The sequence below is a fragment of the Stegostoma tigrinum genome, chromosome 14 (genome assembly GCF_030684315.1).
Source record: "Stegostoma tigrinum isolate sSteTig4 chromosome 14, sSteTig4.hap1, whole genome shotgun sequence".
NCBI classification, from domain to species: domain Eukaryota; kingdom Metazoa; phylum Chordata; class Chondrichthyes; order Orectolobiformes; family Stegostomatidae; genus Stegostoma; species Stegostoma tigrinum.
In genome coordinates, this window is record NC_081367.1 from 36,118,339 (window position 1) to 36,146,283 (window position 27,945).

Below are 27,945 nucleotides of genomic sequence, written 5' to 3' on the forward strand. Positions count from 1 at the left end.
TTTATTATTTAAATCACAAAGGGTATGTGAAATTATCAGACTCTAAATTAAAAGGATGCAAATTCTTTGATGTTTAAAACAATATGCCCATTAAACAGAAATCCTCCAGCTGACTACATCTTCCTGGTTTAGGTTGACCATTCAAAATCTGAAAATAAGTGCATTACACCTCTAAACTGTTTGAATTAACTTAGTCATTAAACCATGCTTAATACCACGTTCCCAAAATCTGCCACTCTGCCCCAGTAACAATAATGATTATTAGCAGGCAAATGTTCACAGAATGCAGAATCTTCGAAACTCCATTTGTTAATTGCATTACCTCATTCCAAAACAGTGAACCCCTGCATTCTCAGTATAATATAGGAAAGCTCATATCATTAAGGGAAGTATAATTATTTCAACACTTCAAAAAAAAGGCTGTGCAAGGCCTCAATGAAGAATCCAATTCTTCTAATTCTTCGAATACAGTATTCCTCAAGGGGCCAAGAGCAACATTCACAGTGAACTTATTTTCCTATCTCCATCTTTTAACATGCAAATATTGATTTTAACTTTACTTAACCAAAAGCCTAATAGACACAGCTCAGAAAGATAACAATAATGTAATATCAAAATATATTTTATTCTGGACCTCTTTCAGATCTGATGCAAATTATGGTTGTCAGATCAATACAATGCAAAGGGAAGCTGCAACAGAAGATGTGCCTCGGTGGTGATAGTTTTAGGGTGAAGTGGTGGAAGAGGAATTGGGAAAGGGGTGGGAGGAAAATCATTAATGTATTGTGAAACCTAAATACATTATCAGGTGATATTTACATGGTCCAGCACGGTATGGTACATCAAAAATCAGTCTTTTTAACAGGTACAAATAAAAACAGAACGATAAAGAGTTCAAAGAGTAGAAAAAAACTTTCATGGCCTGGTTTACAGGTTCACAATTTTTAAAATCTTAATTTGAGAGAACTGTAGAAATGATGCAGACATGTAAATCCACTGCTAGAGGAGTAGTGCTAGCCCCTGAAATCATCCTTTTATGCGAGTCTTTCTTGAACACAATGTGTCTAGCGCTGTCTTCACCAACTTGAACATTTCACTCGCTTTGAACTATTAAGTTCCATTCGCAGCCCTTTCTAAAACAGCATTTGCTACGAAACAAATCAGCAGTTTTACCAGCACGTTCATTCAATATTAGTTTGAACAAGAGGTGGAGCTTTAAATTTGAAGCATTGAAATTCTTGTGAATTTGCTATGTGTTGTGAATGCAATATGTCTAAGCTTTAGGTAGGTCAAACAATGACAATTTTGCTGATAAGGGTCTGTCAAAGGCCTAGCAGATCTGAATAGGAATCTCCTCAGATCACTAAAGTACAGATTTTCTTAGAACAAATGATAAGAACAAACTAATGTTTGGAAAGTGCCATCATCATATAACATTTGACTGATGTAAAAATTATGATAAATTCCCATCTTCAGGTGAGGGGTTCTAATCAGCCTCAATTTTTGGATAGTCATGCTTGACTGCCAACCTTTATTTAACTCTATATTTTCCACATGAAAATTAATCAAAATTGTCCTTACACATGTACCTTCAGCAGTGTCAAAAACAGCAAATAGAAAGCTACTTGCATGGATTCAATTTTTAAAAAAATGCTTCCAGCCTGTTTTCCACAGTGTTAGTCAACTCTCAAATGCTGTATCATTGATGTATATATTCTTTTAAAAAGATTTAACTGTCAAGGTTTTAACTGTTTGATTAAAACTAACGAGGGGTCATCTATCAAAACATTAAATTCTTTAGGCCAACATCAAGTATAAGATGCATTATGCATTATTTTTAATGAGAAGAATGCAAGGATTTTTAACTTGGACTGTAACAGATTTGCAAAGAGCAGAACTCAAAAGAATGATAAAACCAGTCTCATTCATCACCTTAATACAAAACAAAAAGGGCTGGGAAATGATGGGATTTCTTTTACATGTGGTAAAGCTGCCTAATCATTTATCTACATTTGACAAACGGCCCATAATAAAAGTCTAGGAGCCATTCAACTTTTTGCTCAACTTGAGTGATGCAGACATTGCAGATTATATATAGCAGCTATTTGATTACACCATGTTACCTATGATTAGTTCCAAATGTGATTAACAGATTTTTCTCCAAAGACCAAAAAAATCTAACCACTGTGCAGAATGTCTTCTCTGTCAAAAAAAAAACTGGCCTTGCATTTTTAATGAGTTGGAAAACAGATCAAGTTTGAAATATTGGATTAAAGCTTTTGCAACAGGATGCTCATTTTCATTGATCTGTTGCTGCATGGGGCATGGGAAATAGAAGAATACCTTTGTTAGTCTAAGATTTTATAATGCATTAAATCCAAGGATTTGAAACCTCAAACGTCTTTTCTTCGTGTGAAAAAGTAATCGAGTGTCTTGTAGCAGAAATATTTGTTTAACCACTTCGTCAACTGAAGAAGGGTCCCCTGAGGTTTTAAAGCTCAGATATGCTATACTTTATAGAATATACTTTTATTCTAAAAAAAGCTATTGCAATTATATTACCTGTACTTTACTGAACAATACAGCAAGTGCAAGTACATTAGAGGGCTGAGCCAAGATGAACCCATGTGTAATACATGAGCACCAAGGAAAGAAAATAAAAGCAAAGTCAACCCTTACCCTAGCATTAACATAAAACATGCCTGCAATGATTTCTGCCCAATGGCAGAGGGAGGGGGAAGGGAGATTTATCTCATTGCACTGGATAGGTTTTTAAAAACATTGCTTACTGGACTTGCGTCCTTAATACTGGAATCTTGCTATGAAAATTATGCTTTAGTTACTTCTACCAAAGAATAAGTAGAACAACAGCAATAATCCTCTGTCCAGAAAATTTATCTTTCAAAATTCTATAAGCTGCTCTATCAATAGTGCACAATCCAACCATACGCAAACTATGGTCTTAAAGCAATGGGATGCATCCCTGCATCGATTCTCTTTCTTTGTGCCCATTTGTTTAACTCTCATAAATTGGCAGAATCATGTCCCCATTAAGAAACTACTACATTTTAGCCACATCACCTGTAAACCACAACTTGTTACCTATACCTGATGTACATTGAAACTAATTTTGTGTCAAATTTTGGAGCAGTTTTATCTTTCCCCATAGGTTGATTCGTGAGCCACAAAATGTACCAAAAAATACCAAATACACTTATCTTCTTATAGTATCCATAAAAAAGTTTTTTTCTAATTGTGTTAAGTGTCAGTAGGAAAAAAAAACAAGATAAACAAGATACAGTCACTCTCCTACATCATGCAACTGTAAACTAAAGTGAAAAAACAATGTTTAAAACAAGGGAACAAACTATTTGCTGCTGTTTTAAAGAAGCTGATATGTCTGCACACAGATCTGCTGAACTGCTGACAAGATAACTCATTCTACATAGACTCTGGACCAAAAAAATAAAAGATATTTTTGTCCTCTGATATTATCTTCCCGTTTTGGTACACATATGGTCTCATGTCAAGTCTTTATTTTTCCCAAAGCTGTTTTAAACCTTGAAGAAAAGTCAACTTTTCTTTGTGGGTGGAGCTTCCAGCATTAAGCAGTCAGGGTACTCTTCACATCAGGGCTCAATTGTCCTTGGTTGTATTCAGACTTGTTTTGGCTGTAGTGGACTGGCCATGGTTCAAGTGAGACTGTAGCAGTGCATGGGGGCAGGGACAGTCATTTTGGCTATGTACACATTCATTGTCGGTCCATGGCTTCCAGCTAGCAACGCTATTTCCGCAGGTCTAGCACACAAACCTTCAAGAAAAAAAAACAAAATATAAGTTCACCCAGCAGTTTTATAAAATCATTACATATTCTCTAACTTTTAATGCCTAATGAATACATTTACATTTGCAAAGACACCCGAGTACTTGGAATGTATTAGAATAAATGTGCAATTATTAATTAAATAACTTTGCAGAAGTTATTGACTATTAATTGGAAATGATCACATCAGCTTAGAACGTAGTTATGGAATTTTATTTTATCCTTAGTTACGGAATTTTATTTGTCTCCTGACTACAAGTAATTGAGTTTGCATGTGGCAACCAAGTTCAGGAAGGAATTTCACACAGTAAAATTCCAGAATTGGTGAGGTTATTTGAGGAACTTAAACAGTAGGATAACATTATAAATTTGAAGTGCTGAATATGAACTTAAGCCAGTAAGCATAGGCATGATGGTTGAACGTAGGAGATCGGTAACACTATTTCAAACATGAATTAAAAGTGTAGATAACAGTATGAATATGAATTTCAGTGGCAAAGAAAGGCTGAATCCGAGGTCGGGAAAGGTAAAAATGCAAGTGAGGTAGTAATTGTAAGAGAATTTGGAAGCTTACTTTGGCATTTAACAGGGCATCATGATTGTAAACACTCTTGTTCAGCCTGCAACATTGATCAGGAAGAAGGACAGAATTGGTTGGAAGAAATTGCATTATGATAGTGCCAGAGACAGAGTGGCTTTGGTTTTTAGTCTAGCTGTAAGACATTATGTAACAACTAAGATGTTGAACAAGTAGTATAACAGCATTGAGGGAAAGGAAAAGGATGGGCCCACTAATAAATCAATATTAATGATGGACGAAAGGCAAGATATTCTAAAGTATGGTAAACAATGACAACGTTAAAGGAGAGCTTTAAGAAGTAAAACTCGGTAAATGCTCATCAAGTAGGATATGGTGCCAGAACAGTAGGGAAGGGAACAAATTCTGACTTGACTAATAAGGGCCACCTACCATGGCAGTTTCAACAGGGTATGGGTGATAGGTACAACCAGCCAGGAAACTTTAGTAGATGCATGTCATTCCCATGCACAAGTCAGCTTTGATCAAAGTCAGAATGTCATTGTACAATTAATTAAACAATGGTATGGATTTTTTGCACAGATGAAGGGAAATTCTGTAAAGAAATATAGACTGTGAGGTAGACTAAGTGAGCAAGACATAAAGCTTACTGGGACAGGTTAAATCTCAATAGGTGCCTTAGGTGAGGTCATCAGGAGGGAAAAGAGGGTTTTTGTTTTATTCATTCACAGGATGAGGACATCTCTGGCTAGGCCTGCATTTATTGCACATCACTAATTGCCCAGAGTCAGCCACACTACTGTGGGTCCGGAGTCAATTACAGGACAGACCAGGTAAGGAGGGCAGTTTCCTTCCTTAAAGGACAATAGAGAACCACATAGGTTTTTCCTGACAATGGCAATGGATTCATGGTCATTCATTAGACTCTAATTTCCGGATTTCTACTGAATTCAAATTCTGGCATCTGCAGTTGTGAAATTTGAACCCAGGTCCTGAGAACATTACTTGGGTCTCTAGATTAACAGGCCAGCAATAATATCACTAGGCTGTTGCCTCCCCTGAGGATATTGGGACTGCTGCTCTTATAAGACAGGTGCTTTATTGCTGTTTTCAGAGAATGCCAAGAAAGGCACAGATGATACCTGAGAGCTTATCAAGGGAAATTGAACCTAGAGGCAGAAGGCTAGGACATCAGAGTGGCAGAGGTGGGTTGTAAATAAAGTACCCAAGAAAGGGGAGAAATGAAAGGTAACATGACTGGATAACAGCAAAAAGAGGAAACAGGTCAGATAAATCAGGATACACATCTAAAACACAGGTATAATGGCTCGGAACAACGAGATGGATGAGTGAATAGAGGGATTACACAGGCAGAAATTATAACAAATATAACTTGGTGAGAAGAGACATTCCCCCTTAAATTATATTTAGTAACAATGTTATGTTACATCCAATTAATCAATTATCACCTCACCAAAGTATTAAGACAAACTGCAAAGTGAGCCTCAAGACATTCTCTATTTTTAATGTTTGCATTTTCGGATGAATTGATCACAAATTATTTACTCATAAGGCATTGATTCCTTGACTGAACTAAAATTCTTGACAGATTTCTGGACAAAGGGTCTCTGGTTTACCCCAATTCCCTGATTGTTTAGGAACTAACTGGCTATGGTACAGAAGGGTCTCTAATCTTTTCTGAATGCAGATTCCATTTGCTCAATTTCTAACAGCAACATGAAACACACCTTAAAAAGGCCAGCATCAAACAAATGGAGAATCAGTCCCAGATTCAATGTTCTACATAGCAGTTTTATCCCAACATAATGAATATTTGAAGACTTGACTCGTAAATCATTAGATACAACTTTTGAATGCAGCACAACTCATCAAATTTACCTAAATATGAAGTCCTTAATAAATTAAGTAAGCCAACATAAATGTAAAATTTTCATTAGCATTTAATATGAACTTCAATAATATGGTCAGTAGGTGGAGACACTGGACAAAAATATCCATTGGAAACTACAACACAAAAATAGTAAAGAAGCTGTTTATTTCATTGCAAATTCAGTATCTGTTACCAGTCAATTCATAATACTCAGCTCAATTTTGATTACCCATCCTTTCTGTACAGTATACACTAGCTAGTCTATATCAAATGCTGAGACACCTCAAAAGCAAGAGGAACATGGCACCTCATAAGGTCATACAATCTATCCCCATTTTGACTAATTTTTGGACTAGAAAGAATCACAGAATATTTACAGTACAGAAAGCAGCCAGTCTGCAATGGCTGAGTAAACCAATCACCTAATCTATAGACTTGAGGGTTTTCCTTTTAATGTGAGTTCAAGGTTACTGCTTCAAACAATAAACTGGGCAACAAATTCCAACACCGACAATCCACTGAATGAAAAATATTTTCCTCATGTCCTCTCTGATGTTCCTACCAATCATCTTAAATCTATGCCCCTGTAAATGACCTCTCTGCTTGGGGAAACATCTGCCTTGTGTACTCTATGCAAACCCCTCAGAATTTTGCACACCTTGATTAATTCATTCCGCATATTTACAATTTTCAAGCTCTGACAACATTGTCACAGATCTCTCTGTATTCTCTCTAGAGAAATTATGCTTTCCCTGCAATTTGGTGTTCAGAACTGTATGTAGTCTAACTAGTGTCTGAAACAATTCTGGAATGACATCCCTGCTCTTGTAAATACTTGACCCAATGTCGAAAAGCATTCCATATATCACATTTACTACCTTATCTACCTGTCCTTTCAGATTCAGGTAGCTGTGGACATGCAGGCAGACAACATCCTGTACCAGCCTCATCAATCATCCTTTGTTACTTCCTCAAAATATTCAAGAGAGACATAATCCTCCCTTAACATAACCATGTTGACTATTATTGATTAAGCTATGATTAGGAATAGTTCATTCCTATTTCTCCATTTATTTCAAGGATTTGCCATGGTCAGAATAACTATTCTATAATTATTTGGCCTTTTCCCCACATTGTTATTTAAATGCTCCAGCATTTGCAAATCTCCAAACCACTGGTGTATCCAGTAAGCATTGGAAAACTATTCTCAGAGCATTTGTTATTTCCTCCATGGTTTCCTTTAAATAGCCTGGCTTACAATTCATCCGTCTTGGTGATTTCTCCACTTTCAAGGAAGGCTGACCCTCCAGTACTTCACTTTTCATTATGCTTATTTTACCTAATATTTCTCATCCGATATACACTAAATGAACATCGAATTAGGCAACAAAATATAGATTCACCATACAGATTGAGGAGCTAAGTAATGTAAAACTGATGTAATTGCACTGGTAGAAGGACATTCATGTGAGAAGTGTCTACATACACAAGTACCATTATAACATGAAAATAAAAATTGATATTGGTAAAGGGTTTGACAGATCTTTAATATATTACAAGATGGAGCCGCACAGTGGCTCAGCAGTCAGCACTGCTGCCTCATTACGCCAGGGACCCGGATTCAATTTCACCCTCAGGTGACTGTCTGTCTCAAGTTTGCACATTCTCCCTGTGTCTGTGGGGGTTTCCTCCAGGTGCTCCAGTTTCCTCCCACAGTCCAAAAGATGTGGTTAGGTGGATTGGCCATACTAAAATGCCCATAGTGATCAGCGATGTCTAAATTAGGTGGGTTATAGGGGAATGGGTCTGGGTGGGACGCTCGGAGGGTCGGTGTGGACTTGTTGGGTCGAACGACAAATTTCCACACTGTAGGGATTCTATGACAAATAAATGAGTTATCGGTATCAAATCTTGTTGCCAATTGATGTCCTTAAAAACTAGGAGAGATGAATTCTACTTCTAATTTTAAAACAAGTCTAAGAGAATTTTTAAATGGGGCTAAATTAATTTTATAATGTATATTTTAATTTAGTTAACTTTAAATTCTGCTAATATATAGATGGATGGATGTCAACTGTGATACTTACTGAACCATCTGATGCACTTGCACCCACTTTATCCCCAGCTGCATTCCAGCAAACTTCAAAGATTCCTCCTGTTCCCCTGTAGCTATGGACAAGAGCACCTGTCTGTAAACAAACCATATTATTTCAATTATCAGAGATAAGACAGAGTACCAAAAATTTGAGCAACATGCAGTGACTGCCAAGGAGTCCACATGGTGCGCTGCATGTGTTTGTAGAAATTAATTCAAGCATGCACTTGCACTGAAGCAAACTGGTTGAAATCAGACACAGTCATCATTTCCTCTGATAATAAATATACAAGGGCAGGTATAAATACAGCAATATTGCTTGCTTTTGTTATTATCAACGGTCCAATATAAATTCTACATTCTATAGTTCTAAACAAAGAATAAGACTGAAAAAAGGGAAATGAACTGGTCTTTAACAGCTGACAGAACTTACCTGTGTGTTCCAGATGTGAACACATTTGTCAAAGGAGCCACTAGCTAAGTACCTGCCATCTGGGCTGAATGCTACACTGTATACAGGTTCCTGGTGTTTGGTCAAAGTATGGATACAGATACCTCGGTCCACATCCCATAACCGTACAGTGGAATCAAATGAAGCACTGCGGTGGGGGAGAAAAAAACTCAAGTCTAACAGCATTCTTCAAAAGTCACACCCGCAGCACTCATAACACACTGAAAATATTTTCAAAGCTTCCAGTAAATGGTAAAGTACTGTGTCCATGCAATGAAAGAAAATTATTTTAAAAAGTGTCTGACTCTTTGAGGAGAAATGAAGCATTTGTTGTTAAAGTGCATACAGGAATAACTATTTTGCGATGTGAGTCACCACAGATCAACCCATCTCTGACTATATTACAGATGTTAATAAGCAGCTGATGAAATTCAGATCAACAGAAACACATTGTGATCGAGTGTATTCATATCAATCTGTAAAATTCAATGCCAGACCTCAGTGAGCATTCATTGTAACCCTGAATCATTCCAGGTTTTTGATTCTAATGTTTTATAGATTAAATTCCAAATGTCTTATAGATTAAAACTTCTCTGTATGCCAGTACCAATGGTTGTAATGTAATCAAAGTTCACTAAACAGAAGTTAGTCTTTGATTATCAGGAAACAATGATAATATCTAGTATATACTAGAAACACAATGATTGATATTTACTTAACCTATGAGGTTTATGGTCTAAAACCCATTCAGTAGAAGAAAATCATGGCAAGTAAACACTTGCCAATATTCTGCATTCATTATGCTCTACTTAGTCACATTAAAAAAATTTGAAGGTTCCACAGAGATAGCCTGGGGCCTGCCATGCACGTGCTTTTGATTTCCACATTTGCACCAATCCCCTGCATGCGAGTGCCTTCCCACTACTATACTGGAAATATACTAAAGCAATACAGCATGTGAATAAAAATCAAAAATATTGCAAACAAAAACTCCGACAAGCAGGAGTAGACGATAAGATCTATTAAGTCTCCTCGACCATTCGGTAAAACAGTAGCTGATTTCGGACTTTACTTTCCTCCCCACTCTCACTATCCCTTGATAGATCAAACATCTATCTCAGAGAGAAGTATAATTAAAAATGGAAAATGCAGATCTCTGGGGATGCAAATTCCCAAAGATTCAAAACTGATAATGAAGCCTTTTAATCCTAACTAACCTCAGTCCTAATTAATTGCCACTGCATCTTGAAACTGTGCCCCTATATTTTAGATTCCCCCATCAACAGAAATAACCTCTTAGTTTCTACACTGTCAATCCTGTATGTTTCAAAGCCCCTACAAAATAGTGTATGTTTCATTACTGTTATTGTAAGTTAAAGGCTTAGTGAATGCATATAGTACTGCATGCTACCTATATTAAAAAAAATGCTTGTGTTCTACCGGCTAAAACCTCTTCAGTTTCAGTTATTTTGCTTGTCAGTTTTCTCATATCCAACTGATTGGCAGCATTTGCTTAAAGCACTTATTTAATGCATCCTTCTTTAAAATATTTACTTGTGTCTATCTCCCTACTTTATAAAGCATACTCCACATCTGGTACTGTAGTTCCTGAGTGAGTAATTGGTGTGGCACAGGTTGAGGAGGGTAGAGGAAAATTCCTATTATAAGGTTTCATGTGAACAGGTGGTGGTCGGTCATCAACAGCAGCATAGTGCTTTGTCAACATCCCCCATCCTCACTGAAAAAACAAATTTTGTCAAGACACACTGTAACAGCTAGACTTTCGTTCTATTGGCTGTTGACAACTTTTCTGTTGAGCTTGTCATGGTACATCCTGGGAACTGTAGGTCCCCAGGAACAAATCAAGTAATCCAATAATGAACTGGGACTGTCTGACTGGTGCATTCTGTGGTATTTCCTGGTTAGTCAAAGGTAACCCTAAAAGAAATGAATTTCAGGGATTCAATTGCTAGGCTGATAGTAAAATAGGAAATGATTAACAATTTGTTCACGTATTCACCTATATCAGATGCAAATTTAAAACAGCAGCAATATTCAATACGCATCTTGACAAACACTTGAAAAGGCAGACAACAGGGGGACAATACCAGAACGTGAACAGGCTAAGGGTTTTTAGTTAAGGAAGGTGACATGTCAGTGCAGGCGTGGTAGACTGAAGGGCCTATTTGTTTGCTGTATCGATCTTTGCTTGGGAAACCAGTTTCTTCTGTTACAATTACACATTCTCAAATAGAACACCTTTGAAAGGAATGACAAACATGCAAAGATTCAGGACTTCTAATTATATCCAAAAGACTCTTTCATACCTTGCTAACATAAGATTGGCAGTTGGATTGTTTGTACCAGGTCCTGTTGGACTCCACTTAATAGTATAGATTTCCTTGTTGTGCGCTTGTAAATCATGAACACATGCATCTTGTTTCATGCTCCAGATCTATATGAGAAACATGATAAAAACCAAATTAAGGAGGTATTTGTTTGAACTTGGTAACACCACAATACTCATTTATCAGATACATTAAAAAGACCACATTGTAAAAAAAACTACTGAAAATAATATTTAATATACATTTAAGTAAAAAGGCCACTCTGCTCATCCTTTCCATAGCTCATGCTGAGCCAAAAAGTAAATTTTCACAATACATTTCTAAAAGCATTAACTTTTCCAACTCTGAATTAAACTTTGAAAAACTCCAGGATGCAATATCATGATGTCACTTATTCAAATGCACAAATGATCAAGGTCTATAAATGACCCCCACAATGTGTTCTGAAAGCCTTCGTTAATATAAACAAGTGTTGTAAAACAATGATGCATGCAGCTGTCTTCAAGAAATGGAAATCATCAACTTAACACGGGCTGGAAAAACTTGTGTGAATACAAGGAATTCAAATAGGGTAACAAACAAAGATAAGATCTGAAAGAAGGATTTACGAGATATTTGAAGATAAAGAGATAAGTTGCCAGGCAATGAGGTGCTGGGAGAAAGGCCATGGGCTAATAGCTGGAAAGTGGGATGAGATTAGATAGCCCTATTTTGGTCAATATAGATACAAGCAGCTGAATGATCTCATTTAGCCATAATTTTTGGTAATTCTATTTATGAAATAATCACAGATACAGTCAATGTCTGAAACTCATGTCCTACACACAGAAGTCAAAATAAAGATTTTAATAGTTTCAGCAAGGTCGTTTAAGCATTTTGAGCTTTATTCTTTTTCATTTGATTTACATTTGTCCATGTTTTGTTAAAAATTAGTTCTCTAATCACCACAGTCAAATCTACAAGATGTACACCATTATTAAATATTCTATACTAAATCATTTTTTCAGCTGACAGAGAACTTTTAATACAATATTTAATTCACAATAAATTAAATGTCACAACAAAAAAAAGAAACATGAATTACCTTTAAGGTCATGTCATCAGAACAAGATGCAAGAAGATTCCCTGTTGGATCCCATTTGATCGCATTCACTTCATTCTGAAAACAGATCCAGCTTATTAAAAATGTATAAGATATTCCTTTCATACCTGCAGCCAGAAACTACTGAAATTTAACATAAACGAAATATGATCTTGTATGTATGTTGAATATCAGTACCAGGAATAGATTATTCAATTATAGTCAACAAATGTGCATCAACATTAGCACAGAATTACGGTATCAATTCTAAAGTATGTACAACAATCAGTCTAAAGTGGTAAGTCTTAACCAATTAAACAGACCAAATTAAGCTGTACTCAAGATTTAAAACTGACACTCAGTTTAAAACTCTTCTAAATTGAAAAGAATGATTTACAGATTCACATTAAAAAATTTTGTCAACCTACACCACTGCGGTGATTTGAAATGTACCAAAAATGCAACATAAACTATAGCAAAACACAGTATTTTATCCAACACCTCACAAACTGGAATGCTTCATCAGCCCGCATCTGATTCTCCTGAATCTAATGCACACTTCAGTAATCAGAGTACTTCCTGATGCTAGCCAGCACCTAAGTGCTAGCAGATAATATTGTAAAGATATTGTGATGTGAGCAGACACTTAAGTACTCTTTTGGAGTCATTCAGCGTGGAAACAGACCTTTTGTCCAACTGGTCCACACCATGTTCCTGAACTAAATTAGTCTCACCTTCTGCACTTGGCCCATATCCCTGCAAACCTTTCCTATTCACGTAGTTATCCAAATGTTTTTTTTAAATATGTAACTGTACCTGCATCCACCATTTCCTCTGGAAGTTCAGTCCATACCCTTACCATTCTGTGTAAAACGTTATCCCTCACATCCTTTTAAAGTCTCTTTCTCCTCTCACCTTAAAAGCATGCCCCTAGTTTTAAACTCCCCCAATCTCAGGAAAAAGACCCTTGTCATTCACATCATCTATGCCGCTCATGATTTTATTAACTTCTATAAAGGTCACCTTCAACCTCCTAAACTCCAGTGAAAAAAGTCCCAGCCTATCCAGCTTATTTTTATAACTCAAACCCTCCATTCCAGGCAACATCCTGGTAGATCTTTCCTGAACCCTCTCCAGTTTAATAATATCCTTACTATAACAGGGATACCAAAACTGCACACAGTACTCCAGAAAAGGGCTCACCGATGTCCTGTACATCCTCAACATGATGGTCCAACACCTTTACTCAAAAGTCTGAGCGACTAAAGCACGACGGACAGGCTTCATAACCATCCTGTCTACATGACATGACCCGATCTATATGTGATGCAAACTTCAAAAAAGAATTATATATCTGAACCCTTAGGTTTCTCTGTTCTGCACCACAACCCAGGGCCCTACTATTAATTGTGTAAGTTCTGCCTTTGTTTGTTTTAACAAAATGCAATACCTCACATTTATCCAAATTAAACACCATCCGTCACTCCTCAGCCCGTTGACCCAAATGACCAAGATCACTTTGTAATCTTGGATAACCTTTTTCACTGTCCACTATACTACCAACTTTGGTGTCATCCACAAACTTACTAACCATGCTTCCTATATTTTCATTCAAATCATTTTTTTAATATAAGTGACGAATGAAAAAGTGAACTCAGTACCGATCCCTGTGGAACACCGCTAGTCATAGGCCTCCAGTCCAAAAAGCAACCCTCCAACACCACCCCCATCTCCTGTAAAGTCAATTTTGTACCAATTAGCAAGCTCACCCTGAATCCCATATGATGTAACTTTATTAGTCTACTACATAGAATCTTAAAGGCATTATTAAAGCCTAAGCAAACAACATCAACCACTCGCCACTCCATCTTTTTTGTTACTTCCTCAAAGCACTCAATCAAGTTTGAGAAGCATGATTGCACAAAACCATGCTACTCCTAATCATTCATTGCTTCTCCAAATGTATGTAAACCCTGTCTTTCAGAAACACCAACAACTTACGCATCACCAGTGTCAAATTCACAGATCTGTAGTTCCCAGGCTTCTCCTTATAGCCTTTCATAAATAAAGGGACAAGATTAACAACCCTCCAGTTCTCCCGCATGGTTACAGATGATACAAATATTTCTGCTCAGGCCCCTGCAATTTCTTCCCTAACTTTCCAGAATGCCCTGGGATACATTTGATCAGGTCCTAGAGATTTATTCACCTTTATGTGTCCTAAGACCTCCCGCACTTTCTCTTCTGTAATGTGAAACATTTTCAAAACATCAATATTTATTTCCGAGTTCGCTAGCCTCCATTTCTTTCTCCACAGTAAAAAAACAACTTGAAATATTCATTTACTGTCTCTCTCATCTCCAGAAATTCAAGACCCAATTGATCTTTATGGGGTCCTTCTCTCCCTCATATTTCTTTTGCTCTTAAAGTACTTATAGAACCTCATTAGATTATCCTTATTTTTGCCAAGGCACTCTCATATCCCCCCATGGCCTTCCCGATTTCCCTATTAAGAATGCTCCTACACTCTTTATACTCTTGAAGAGATTAATTTGATCCCAGTTGTCAATATCCAAAATGATTTTTTTAAAATTTTAGACTAGAATCTCAATATCTTTATTCATCCAATGTTCCCTAATCTTACCAGCCTTGCCTTTCACTCTAACAGGAACATAATGCTTCTGAACTCTGTTTACATTACACATTTGAAAGCCTCCCACGTCAGTTGTCCCTTTACCTGCAAACAGTCTTCTGCAATCAACTTGTGAAAGCTCTTGTCTCATAGCATTAAAAATTGCCTTACTCCAATTAAGAACTTTAACTTTTATAGAAGGATTATCCTTTCCCATAACTATTTTAAAACTAATAGAATTATGTCCTTGGGTAACATCATGACATAATAGCAATGGAGACAATGAGACATGCACTGTACGATCCTCAAGGCCTGTTTGAGACATTATCAGAATGGATATCTAGATATCCCCTGTGGCCCCCACTTTGGTGGGACCTAGCCTTATGGTAGTTGTCACCATTTAAATTGCTGTGGAATAGCAATATTTTGCTTCCATCATGCTATTGATGAGAATGGGGCCACACGTGCAAAGAATTGTACTGACATTACAACAGAGATTGGGCATCTGGAATGGTACTGCAAAGAGTAAGAATAGGAAGACTTGATGAAAGAATATAATGTTGGCTCATCCCTGAGATATGATATCAAGTTGCAGAAAAAACAATCCCTAGGTTTCTTGCTAGCTCTGAAACAAAAAGCTGTTTAAAAAGCACCAAACACTACATGGTCCCAAATTGTACCATCTATACTATACTCTACATGCATGATTTTTGCTGAAATATTAAGAGATATCCCTATCTCGAGAAGACACAAGAATTATAATACAGAGGCTAAAATGAACCATATTGTTTAAAATGGATGCTGAAATAAAGGACAGCTTTCTGAATCTTCGAAATCTCACAGATACTAAAAAGGACTGTGAAGGCCTCTAGCTAAGCTGCTCCAATACAGTTACAATACTGACATCTACCTGGCAATATGGACAATTGACAAAGTATGTCCTTTCGATAAAAGTCAGTTACAATCCAAACTGGCTGATTACCCTCACATCAGTCTATCCTTTACCATCAGTAAAGCAATGGAGGATGCTTCTGACCGTGCTATCAAATACGACTTATTCAGCAACAACCTACTCATTGGTGCATAGTTTAGGTTCAACCCAGGTCAGTGGAAGTCAATCATCGCAGCCACAGGGCATCATTGCCTAAATTCCTCAGGGTGGTGTCTTTAGTTGCTTCACCAATAAAGTTTCTTCAAGCAGAAGGTCAAAAGTGGGGATGTTTTTATCATGACTGCACAATATTCAGGATCATGTGTGACTCTTCAGGTGTGGAAGCATGTTCCTAACTAGCAAGATCTAGATAACAATACAGGTTTGGACTGACCAATAGCAAGCAACATTCTTATCACACAAGTGCCTGACAGTCATCTCCTACCAAAGAATCTAACCCTCTGGATGTGAGTTTGCTCGCTGAGCTGGAAGGTTAGTTTTCAGACGTTTCGTCACCATTCTAGGTAACATCATCAGTGAGCCTCCGACGAAGCGCTGGTGTTATGTCCCGCTTTCTATTTATCTGGTTAGGTTTCCTTGGGTTGGTGATGTCATTTCCTGTTCTTTTTCTCAGGGGATGGTAGATTGGCTCCAAGTCAACGTGTTTGTTGATGGAATTCCGGTTGGAATGCCATGCTTCTAGGAGCATTAAGGATAAGTAAGGATAACAAACACATAGAATTCCGGTTGGAATGCCAATCAACAAACACGTTGACTTGGAGCCAATCTACCATCCCCTGAGAAAAAGAACAGGAAATGACATCACCAACCCAAGGAAACCTAACCAGATAAATAGAAAGCGGGACATAACACCAGCGCTTCGTCAGAGGCTCACTGATGATGTTACCTAGAATGGTGACGAAACGTCTGAAAACTAACCTTCCAGCTCAGCGAGCAAACTCACATCCAGAACCTCAACCTGAGCTACAAATCTTCTGAAAACTCGCTAATCTAACCCTCACCCCTTGATGTTCATTAGTACTACCACTGCTGAATTTCCCACTGGTATTATCCTGGGGAGCTGCAATAACTGAACTGGACCAGAAATATGAAGATGGTGGCTAGAAAAGCAGGTCAGAATCATGGAATTCTGCAGTAAATAACTCTCCTCCCGACTCCCCAAAGCCCTGCTGGTCACAAGGCAGGAATATGAGGATTACTCTCCACTTGCTGGAACACTTAAGCTCAACAGCATCAACGGCAAAGCAGTCTGCCTCACTGGTACCCAATCCACCACCTTAAGCATTCACTTCCTCTCCTAGTGATGCACAGTGACAGCAGTGTGTACCATCTAAAACTGCAGCAAAACACCTTGGCCTCTGAGACATCATCTTTCCAACTTGAACCACGTGGAAGGAGGAGTTCAAAGTTAAGCAGAGTATTTCACAGGTGAGAGCAAGAAGATTTAAAAGGAAACTGAGGGTGGCTATGTGAAATGAGCTGGTAGAGGAAGATACAGGTACAGTTACAACATTTAAAAGACATTTGGATAGGTACATGAATTGAATACATTCACAGGGATAGGGGCCAAACACAAAAAAGTGGGACGGGGTTAGTTTGGGAAACTTGGTCAGCATGGACAAGTTGGACCAGAGGGTCTGTTTCCATGCTAAATGACCTTCAGTAAAGACCTTTAACTCTGCACAATAGTGTGTTTACACATTCCGCACTATCTTCTTCCTGCAGAATAGGCAAGCTGATATCAGACAATTATTCAAGCACGTCCCAGTACCTGCACTATGACCCAAACTGCAACACTGGACAAGTTGGACCAAAGGATCAGTTTTCACGCTCTATGACTATGACACAAACACTGTCAAAAGAAATTAAGGATCCAATGCATTGGCAGAAAACTTTGAGGCAGACAACTTCAGTGATGAGAAAGTAAATTTATCTCATGCTCTTGCAGATTTAGACATATTACTAAAAGATAATGCAATGCAGACATGTTACTGTTGCAAGAGATTATGCGATTCTCATTAGTTTAAAATACCCAGAATCCCCATTCACTTCTTATCCTTCATTAAGGATCTTTCAGTATGGTTTCATGATGTTCAGCAATTATTCAGTACTCTGCATCATTGGGCAGTTTCCCCAACATAATGAGCAATGTCAAATTTTCATGTGTGATAATTTCAAAGACTAATCCTATACTCAACAAAGACAGACATAAAGACATACTGATGTCTTCCAAAAGGGATCAATGGATAGCCAAGTATATGAGCAAGTCTGATTATACCCACGCCCACTTCTATTCTGCATCCTGATGAAAAGTGCAGCATTCCTTTCATCACTTGGGCTGTGTTCAGTAATCTATTTGTGGATCAGAGTTCAAATCTAAAACCTCTTGGTCTAACTGGTCGATACCACAACATTTACACACTGTTTCACGAAGAAAAACAATGGTCAATAATGAAAGCTGTCCAGTTCTGGATAATTATTACCGTGTGTCCCTGGAATGTCTTGATGGGCCTGTCTGCACCTAGTTTACAGACATGGATGCACATGTCTGTGCTGCAGGAGGCAAACGTGTTATTGTTTTGCCAGTCAACATCTAGCGCTGGAGCTGTAATTGCAAAGTAGAAATGAGGAAAATTTTTAACTCTTGATAATCATTATGTACTACAATACCAACATAAGTAAATACTTGCACTTCAAAACATTGAAATGGTTTTCCAAAGCACACTTCCTTTAAAAAATTTGACTTGAACTGGAAAAGTAGCAGTGTTCTTGATAGTTCAAAGTAATATTTGGAACAAAACAAAACTACAGGGCTAGAGAAGACGCTGCAGTATACTTAGCTAGCTCCAACACTGACAACCCCCAATTGCCCATTTCCTCAAATAGTTAACTGTCCCACAATAAGAAAACAAAACATCTGCAGAAATGAGTTACAGAAACAAAAGTACACATTAATGGCAACCAATTATTAACTGCCTGATATAAACTGAAATCGGAAAGGTCTCAAACAGTTCAAAATAATTAATGGAAATAAAATTTCATCTGATCAACAACTCAACAAAAAGTATCTGAAGATTATTCCTTTGGCGCCCAGGCAGTTATATTTCCCTAACAAGATGATGATAGTTATTTATTAATTCTTAGTGAGTATAATTCAATATACACCTGGCATTTCTACAATCATATTTTTGTTTTAAAGTCAAATTGAGCCCAAAATTAAGACATTGAAATATATATTGGGAAGCACAGGCAACTAACCAATGTTAAATCTGACTGCTGTTTCAGAAACTGCTGCTCCTGTTTGCATGATTACATGCATGCACTTATGTTAATTACACTACTTCTCTCAATTCATTATGGTCTATCAGCCTAAGATTGGTAGATTTAATTTGGTTACAGCTTAGAATACTTATTTAAACCCATGCTTTAATGTGCTTCAAAGGATTTACAATGCACCACTGTCTTCAATTCATTGAGGACCAATACTAGTTTGGGCATACAGCAATTCTCTTTGGTGAGCAACTAATTCAAAAATATTTCTTCATTACACATATATCATAGCTACAGAAATTCTACACTGATTTCCTTTAACCTTGAAATTCAGTAAATTATTGTATTTAAAATAACAAAGAGATTTACATTCCATTATCTTACATAAAATTGGACGGATGCAAATTGAAAATTGGGCACTAGAATAAATACTGAAACTATTCTGACTAAAATATAAGTTTGAGAGACAATTTTTTAAAAAATTATTTCTTTGCTAAAGTTTTTTTTCAGCTTACTTTCAATTAATAAATTTGAAATAGCCTCAGAATGGTAAGCACAACAGCTATCATCGATGTTGTGAAAATACATCTCGTTCACTAATGTCATTCAAGGAAGGAAATTTACTGTCCTTGCATATTGACTCCAGACCCACAGCAATGTGATTGATTTCTGACTACCTTCAATTAAGGATATACAACAAATGCTGGCAATATGAATGGATCAGAGATAGACAGTCGGCATGGAATTAAAAAGGATAAGGCATGTCTAACTAAACTAATGACTAATTATTTTTTCCAAACAGAGTGATCTTGAGGGAGGTGGAAGCTGAGATGGTTAATGATTTCAAATCAAATTGGAAGTGTACTCAATTAAATAAACTTGCCAAACAGCGAAGTTGGAGTAAGTGAATGGAATTGACTGGACTGCTATACAAAGAGCTGCCATTAACTTAATAAACTGAATAGCTCCTCCTGTGTTGGAAATTACTCAATGATTTGAAGAGAGGTAAGTAATATTGTAGGTAGGGAAGTGACTGTGAGTACTGTTTCACAGTATCCTGGACTCTCTGACTAATTCGTTTGCCCAATTAACGCAGTTTCAACCCATCTCTCAATTTTTTTCATTTGTATTAAAAGAGGAAGTGGTGATTTAGCAGCATAGTCTATCGATTAGTCATCCATAGCCCTGGGCTAATGGTCTGGAGACATGGGTTCAAAACATACCATGAAACATCATAAATCTGGAACTGTAAGAAAGCTACTCTGATTTCCAGCCTAAATTAGCAAAAAAACACTAGTTTTCCAAGCCTAATCATCCTTACTTGGTTTGGCCTACATGTGACTCCAGACCCATGGAAATGTGGTTGACTCAACTGCCCTCTGAAATGGTCTAGAATGCCAACCAAATCAAGGGAAATTAGGGCGGGGTAGCAAACACGAGCCTCGTCAGCAAACCACATATTCCGCGCAAGAATAAAAACAATAGCTTTTATATCACAGCTCATGTTTGTGAGATTTCTTTCATTTACATAATTAGTCTACAGACACTGATTTTAGAACAATAAAAACATAATATCAAGGCAAATGTGTGAATGGAAATCTGGATAGCACTTTAAACTTCTCTTTTTAAGAAAAAGCCAAGCAAAAATTGTGAGGCTGTAATGTACAATTTTGAGTGGCAGCAATCTATGATTTTCAACTGACTTTTACTATTCACAAACAGCAGTCTTTCAGCAAGTCACTGTTTGCAATTAAGGTCATCTGCCAAAGTTAATGAGAATCCCCAGAATACCATTCAAACGTGGGAGGCTTTATTAATACTGCAAATAGGGAAGGAATCAAATAGCTCTTAGCCATACCTTGTGCTAAAACAATTCCTAATCAGATTAAGCAAATTTAAGTAAGATTGTTTTAGAGAAAATGTTAAAATTTTCTAAAAGCTTACCGGAGTGGAAAGGGAACTGCTGCTTGGCCTCTCCAGTATGTGCGTCCCAAATAATTGTTGTCTTCATTAAATAAAATTAATGTATTAGTAACAAGAAGCAGATACAAAAATGAATGCATTACTCAGAAGCAATAAAGCCTTACTTGCGCTGAAATTATTTCAGAATCTTACCTTGTCCACTCCTGCACTAAGGATAAAATTTCCTTTCTTGTTCCATTTTAAGGCAAATATAGGTCCTTTGTGTTGACCCAAGGTACTAGCAAGGTTACCTGAAAGAATGACAAAGAATACATTATAGAAAAATGAAAACAGCGAGGAGTGAGTCACATGATTTGTATTGGCAATTTTTACAGTGAAGGAAGCTATTTATATAGTCAAAGGTTGAAGGTAAAGTTGACATTAGTTTTAAACTAATTATTATACAGAGAATCTTCACAGTAGTACTGGATCTACAGTTTTGTGATGAACTCCATTGTTGGTTACAAGCACAGCAATTCAATTTCCTATCACCTACAATTCTTTCTTTGCAGGTAAGCAGCTGAAACCATGGAACTTACCAACACAATCACGAAGTATATATTTGGCAGTGGTACATTTATATTATCGAAATGTCAGTAAAGCCACATTATAGTGGAAAGAAAAATTGGAAATTACATCAGATTTAGTTATTTCTTTAATGAAACTAAAAAGTCAAGATCCACCTAAGATGCTGGGCATTCTATGTGTTTTCAGAATTCATCTTCAGTTAATTCAGAACAGTTCTGAAAATGCATCACTGGACCCAAAATGTTAAACTCTTGTTTTCTCTCCACAAATGCTGCCAGAACTGCTGATTATTTTCCAGCAATTTGCATTTTTGTTTTTGATTGGGCAAGCGTTCTGGATGTTACAGGAACCCAATGGTATGACCACATCATTGGTGGTGCAATTCATCCTACAGTCAGATAATCCTGTAAATTAATGATAAAAATTACTAGAAGCAACAAAACTAAGCATTGCCTCAGGTGGTCATGTAAAAAGGGAAATGCAAAATAAATTTTTCTTAACTGGATTTTCTGCCTTCCTAGAGGCCACTTCATGAATGAGTTCTAGGAACTAACTAGATCTATAACATATGCAGCACAACGCATGGCAGAAATTGAATTAATTAAAAATGGCACAAGTAAATAAAGAATAAAACTCACCATCTTTTGTCCATATTCTTGCAAACCCATCATACGAACCTGTTGCTAGAAGTGTGCCTTCACTCTAAGACAACGGAAAATAACCTTAATAATTACATCCAACTAAGCTTGTAACAAATTACACTGTCAGCAAGTAGGTGAATAATAATCATGAGTTCTATTAACACTAATTGTGTTCCTCTGCACTTACTAATTTTAATATCCTAGGATGCTATTGTACAGTGCTGCTAGCCTCTGATTGGCCAGCAACTCTGGGAGGAATCACCTCCTAGAAATTAACGGAAGTCCCTTCCCATGATAAGTAAAAAGCCACTGCCCAGACAAACAAACAGAAGCAGGCAGCTAAGCAATGGATGGCCCAACCCCAGGGTGTAAGGATCCCGCCCTCAACATACAATTCAGGCAATGACATTTTTGTGCATGCACTGTGCCACATGAACATTACATTATTATATATAGTTTAGTAAATGAATGCAAAATAACTTTTTGGTCAGTGACAATTAGTATAAATAAAGATGTATCGCATAAATACACCAATACAGATAGAGTGTTGCATGCACAGGACTGACTGCTTTCAGAGTCAAAAAACACAGAAGCCCAATTCAAATTATGCTAGGAAATGATGCCCAGAATGTCCTTTGTAAAACTTGACGAATACAAATTTCCAATTTGCCAGCAAGTAGGAATCTTTGTGTAGAAGTTAGGAATATCTAATCATTTTAAAATTGTTGAATTTCATATCTACCTACTTATAATTTATGTCTACAATACGATTGGTTAAATCATTGGTAATTTTACACAGTAAAGGTTGGATAGATTCATCACTTACATTCCAGTCTAAAGATGTGACATCTTTGTTACTTGGTACATCTTGTCCCCCTTCCCTTATGCAGTGCCTAAGTACTAGCTGAGTGGGGCCACCACTACTATTTTCACTAAGATTCCATATCCGTGCTGTTGAGTCTCCTGACCTGGAGAATAAATGTGATTTTAAATTTAAAATTTAAGCTGCAAGTTATAAATTGCAACAGAGCGCTTTCTCAAATATGAGGAGCATTTGAAAACAATTTGCATTGAATAACATTTGTCAAACCTTGACAAGAAGAGCTTACAATTATGATATTTTATAAATTCTGATGCATTTGAAGATGACTACAAAACAACCAACACTTTAATCGAGCAATCTGATATGGTTTAGCCATTAATATATAAAGTCATCAATAATTGTTTTAAACCTACCCAGATGCCAAGAGATCACTGACTGGATTCCAGGCACATATGAAAACCTCTGATTCGTGACCACGCAATACCATAGCTTTATTAGATGGTATATCCACATCTACATCAACTTCCATCATATCTGTATGGTTATCTATTTGGATAAAAAAAATTCAAATCTTTTCAGCAATTAGAATGGGAAAAAAAATGGACTGAAAGATTAATGTAAACAATCTAAAAGGTCAAATATCTATCGGAATATCTGAAATTCACTGCTTGAATCATGCCTAGGTTTTTAAATCAATAGTGACATTCCTGCAATTTAAATTAAATGCATTTGATTAAAGTTTCTAACTGCAGAAAGCACCTTTAAATAAATTCTGGACAATACAGCTGAACTTGAACCAATTATTTAGTACAAAAGAATAAGATGAATTATTTACAATTTATGGAATATCTTTTAAAGCATCCCTTTTCAGATTTCTTCATAATGTAAAAACATCCAGTTTATTTAAAATATAAAACAAATCATAAATTGGTTGTATTGATCAGTAGAATTTTACTTAGAAACAATTACTTTTTGGTTTGAAATTAACCATATTTTATTCCTTCTCAGAGGTAAATACGCCTTCAAAGGGCATGTCAAGTTCAAGATCTTTTATTCCTTATTTCTGCTTACCATCCGAATCAGTGAGAAATACAATAAACAACACAGCCGTACATCAAACAAAAAGCTCAACAATGCAAATGCTAGAAATCTGAAAGCAAAACAAATCAAAAGGCTGGACATACTTGCATCAGCTTTGGTGGACAAGCAAAAGTCAGTTGTGTTTCAAATTTTGAATGATCAGTTTACTTCTGTATCACCTCAAACTTTAGAAACCTTCCTTATATCAAGCACATTGGTTTCAACATTAGATCTGAATAGACTCTGGTCTCTAGGGAAGCTGCAAGAGAGCACTGAAAGAACTGAGCCTACAGACAAGTCCAAATACTATATTCCTTCTTTGCAATATTATTTAAATTCCTAAGAAAGATCTTCATTTGCAAGTAGAACGATATGCAATCTGTTTCAGATAAAAGACTACAGGACACTAGGACCTAAAAATTAAATTGTGGCTGAATTGTGAATGGAAGAGGGAGCAATGAGCACCTTTCACACATTCAGAATCCATTTGTGGATCATGAGATAACCTGCTGGATGGCTGCCAATGTTGCCAGCTGGGGGAGGTTATTAAATAAAAGCAAAATGAAGCAGAGGACAACTGGTAAAAGGGACCAGCAATGACTGACAGCGGGTTACAGTTTTAATACAGAGCAAAGAATAGAGTAGAACCTTAGTGTGGAAGACGACATTCCAGCCAATCCACCTAGCCTGCACATCTTTGGGCTGTGGGAAGAAGCTGAAGCACCTGGAGGAAACTCACGCAGACACAGAGAGAATGTACAAACTCCACAGAGACAGCTGCACAAGGTTGGAATCGAACGCGGTCCCTGGTGCTGTAAAGCAGCAGTGTTAACCACTGAGCCATCATGCTCCACCTGGCTCTCTCATATGGCAAGTTAAAAAATTGCAATATGCCACTTGAAAAGTGAATTTTAATAACTGCTCATTTGACTTCAGAGGAAACTGACTGTAGAAATGCACATAATCCAATTTTTCACAAGTGCCTAAGCCAGGCAATTAAAACATTTCCAGAAAGATACAAAGAATTCCATGGAAAAGCATAACTGAAAGTGTACATTTTAGTTCTCATTTATACTTACTAGTTACTGTGTGCCCTCCATTCTCCTCTCCATTTGCAGTATTCTCTCCATTCTTTGCAGCACCTGGCTGACTAACTGCGGCAGCGGCAGCTGCTGCTGCTTGTTGTTGCTGCAACTTGTCTCTATAAGCTTGCTGCCTTGTTTGCACCACGTCAGGCATTACAGCATCAATTAAAGAAAGGGATTCAATGGGTCTTCCATCAAATAGCGTGCCATCCTAGAATGGAAAACTACGATTCAGGATAAAGATCTTGCATTTTTCCCTAATATTAAACTGGAATATTTCTTCAATATAGTCTTGAATTGGATATCAAGACAAAAAGATTACATAACAAAACAATATTTACCAGAGAGCTTTAGGTTAAACCGCATATTCAGAATTTGGACTTCTTTTTTCTACATGGTAGCAATATATATTTTGTTGTATGGAATGCATTACTGACAACTTGCATGAAGTCAAAATTAAGCTCAACAAAATATTAAAATGCAAATCTACAATATGGAAAACTCACTCTCAGATGCAGTTGTTTACAAATTTAAGCTCAGCAGACTGACAGACCTTATAACATAGCTAATGCGTACGTGAACCAAGTTTGGCAAATTCAGAATTGTAATTATGAAATACAGATGACTGAATGCTGCACAAAATGCACTTAGCTAAAGAGAAAAAAAATCACTACTCCAAATAAAAGGGAAACTAGCCTAACAACTATGACCTGAAAGCACTAATAAAACAATCAGCATGTTAAAATTAGCAAAACTATAACTTAAGATAGTTCAAGAGAAGTGGAAACCTACTGTTTTATTCTATATTATCAAATTTTAGTATTTCAGTTTCATCAGAAATAAAATTCCAGCTATTATTTACAGAAATGGGAAATTAACAATTCTTAATAGCTTGAATTTATGTAGTTATGTTACAAATGTTCCAAGACTGACCACTGAGCTATAATAGGAGAGAGGTGGAGATGCACTGCAGTTTAAGGAAGCAATTCCAAAAATCAGAGCATAAGAAGGTGGACAGAGAAAAGTCGCACTGTACAAGAGCTCATTTCACAAGATGAAATGGGGACAGGGCTGATGTACTTTTCAAGGTGGCTGCAAAAAGATAGGGATATTGGAGGAAAATGCACGAATAAGGATTTTAATTATATATACTAGACAAATTAAGCTAACGTAGCTCAGCTAGAAGAGAGAAATTGAACGAACACTAATTTGGATGGCTGGGTACTGTGCAACTTTAAGTTTACAAACAGTGAAGGATGCGATGTCAGCAAATAGGATTTTGAAAACAGTTGAAGTTGTGCATAAATGCTTCAGCTAATAGCACTGAGACAAGTAGCAGAGACAAAGCTGTGATGTCAGAAGAAAATCTGATGCTCACTTTTTAATTACATGGGATGGTGGCATTTACACTCTGACTACCCCTGAGTAAATAGCTCAATGAAATCAGTGACAAAAAATATAAAGTTTATGGCAAAGGTCAAAAGCAACGCCCTCACCTACCACAATATACTCTAAGACCAAGAGAGGTGGCAGAGTGATACATCTTGACATTAACTGCAATAATAAGGAAATGGCACTCATGCTTCCTATTGATGTTGCCAGGTAGCATACTGAACAGATAGAGTATGAGACTGGGGAACACATCCTTGGAAACTTGGATTATTAGTTCATAGGTCTACACAGAAAATCTGTTACAATACATGTAGTGGAATGAAGAGGAGATCAAAAAGTATTTGGCAATGATAGTGCAAAGAATGCCTGGGCAGGTAAAGCAGTTGAGGTGTCAAGGAAAGAATGTTTCTCACAATGGCAAGTGGGTTTACGTTTTGATATTATTATTAACTTGAAGTATTATGCACTTGACTACAAACCAGTCAAATTTTAACAAATAAAGTTTGTTTAGCTTTAAAATATAGTCAACTAACATATCAATTAACAACTGGCAATTTACGATTTTGAATTCATAACAAAATAAAGCACCACCACCCAAATAAAAAGAGAGATAAAGCTGATCGTATATCTTTGGAGTTAAAAAATAAAATCAAACATTTGGCTAAGAAATCAAAACATTTTCTTTCGAGTATTGCACATAACTGATCCATCTTTCGCTAAAATAATTGCAAGCATTTTCAAATACAGAAGTGTGTACAACTGTTCCATCCCAATGTATTTCTTTCACTTACCATAGACTTCAGTCAACATTTTATTATTGAATAAATTATTTTAAGTCATGCAATTCCAACAGAATAAAATGAAATACATTTACAGGATGACTACTATTAGCATTGAAATTTTTAGTCAAAATACATTTTAAGAGCAGTTGTTGCAAGTAAGCCTAATCAAATGCTCAATTCATATGTTTTGCACATTCTAGTCATCCATTCCCAAGTTTTCTGGATACCAACCTCATTGATACTGACTTCGGCCTCCACATACTGCAAACCTTTCTGTATGATCGAGATGAGAGCTGCTGGTGGCACGAGGGCACCATTAATATTGGACTGACTGATGTGACTCTCTATACCAAATGTGAATGCTGAATGGGAAAAACCTTTGATAGAAAGATAATGATAGCTTAAAAACGAATTACATATACATATTAGTAAAAAGTTTTTTTTAAATTATGCTCGGTTTCGCTAATGGTAAATGCATAAAGACTATTTAGTGGTATCATAACTTCAGACCTCATCATATACCAAAAATTGAAGACACGCAGACATATACTGTTTGTAAAAGTTTCATGTA

General features: G+C 36.7%; 1 protein-coding gene across 10 annotated transcripts in view; it reads right to left on the reverse strand.

Annotated features, from left to right (window-relative positions):
- Positions 1-606: 606 nt before the first annotated feature.
- The window catches only part of tbl1xr1a (TBL1X/Y related 1a), a 145,931-nt gene continuing 118,592 nt past the window's right edge, over positions 607-27,945 (reverse strand). For all 10 annotated transcript variants that reach the window (XM_048542058.2, XM_048542051.2, XM_048542056.2 and 7 more), the window contains 13 exons: positions 27,606-27,751; positions 25,195-25,411; positions 23,449-23,581; positions 23,039-23,180; positions 22,210-22,273; positions 21,197-21,294; positions 21,026-21,086; positions 18,295-18,416; positions 12,231-12,305; positions 11,126-11,253; positions 8,781-8,946; positions 8,340-8,441; positions 607-3,811 (listed from right to left, as the gene is read on the reverse strand). In XM_048542058.2, the coding sequence (XP_048398015.1) occupies positions 3,785-3,811; positions 8,340-8,441; positions 8,781-8,946; positions 11,126-11,253; positions 12,231-12,305; positions 18,295-18,416; positions 21,026-21,086; positions 21,197-21,294; positions 22,210-22,273; positions 23,039-23,180; positions 23,449-23,581; positions 25,195-25,411; positions 27,606-27,751 (1,481 nt within the window). In that variant the 3' untranslated portion in view covers positions 607-3,784. The remainder of the gene's footprint in view (positions 3,812-8,339; positions 8,442-8,780; positions 8,947-11,125; positions 11,254-12,230; positions 12,306-18,294; positions 18,417-21,025; positions 21,087-21,196; positions 21,295-22,209; positions 22,274-23,038; positions 23,181-23,448; positions 23,582-25,194; positions 25,412-27,605; positions 27,752-27,945) is intronic.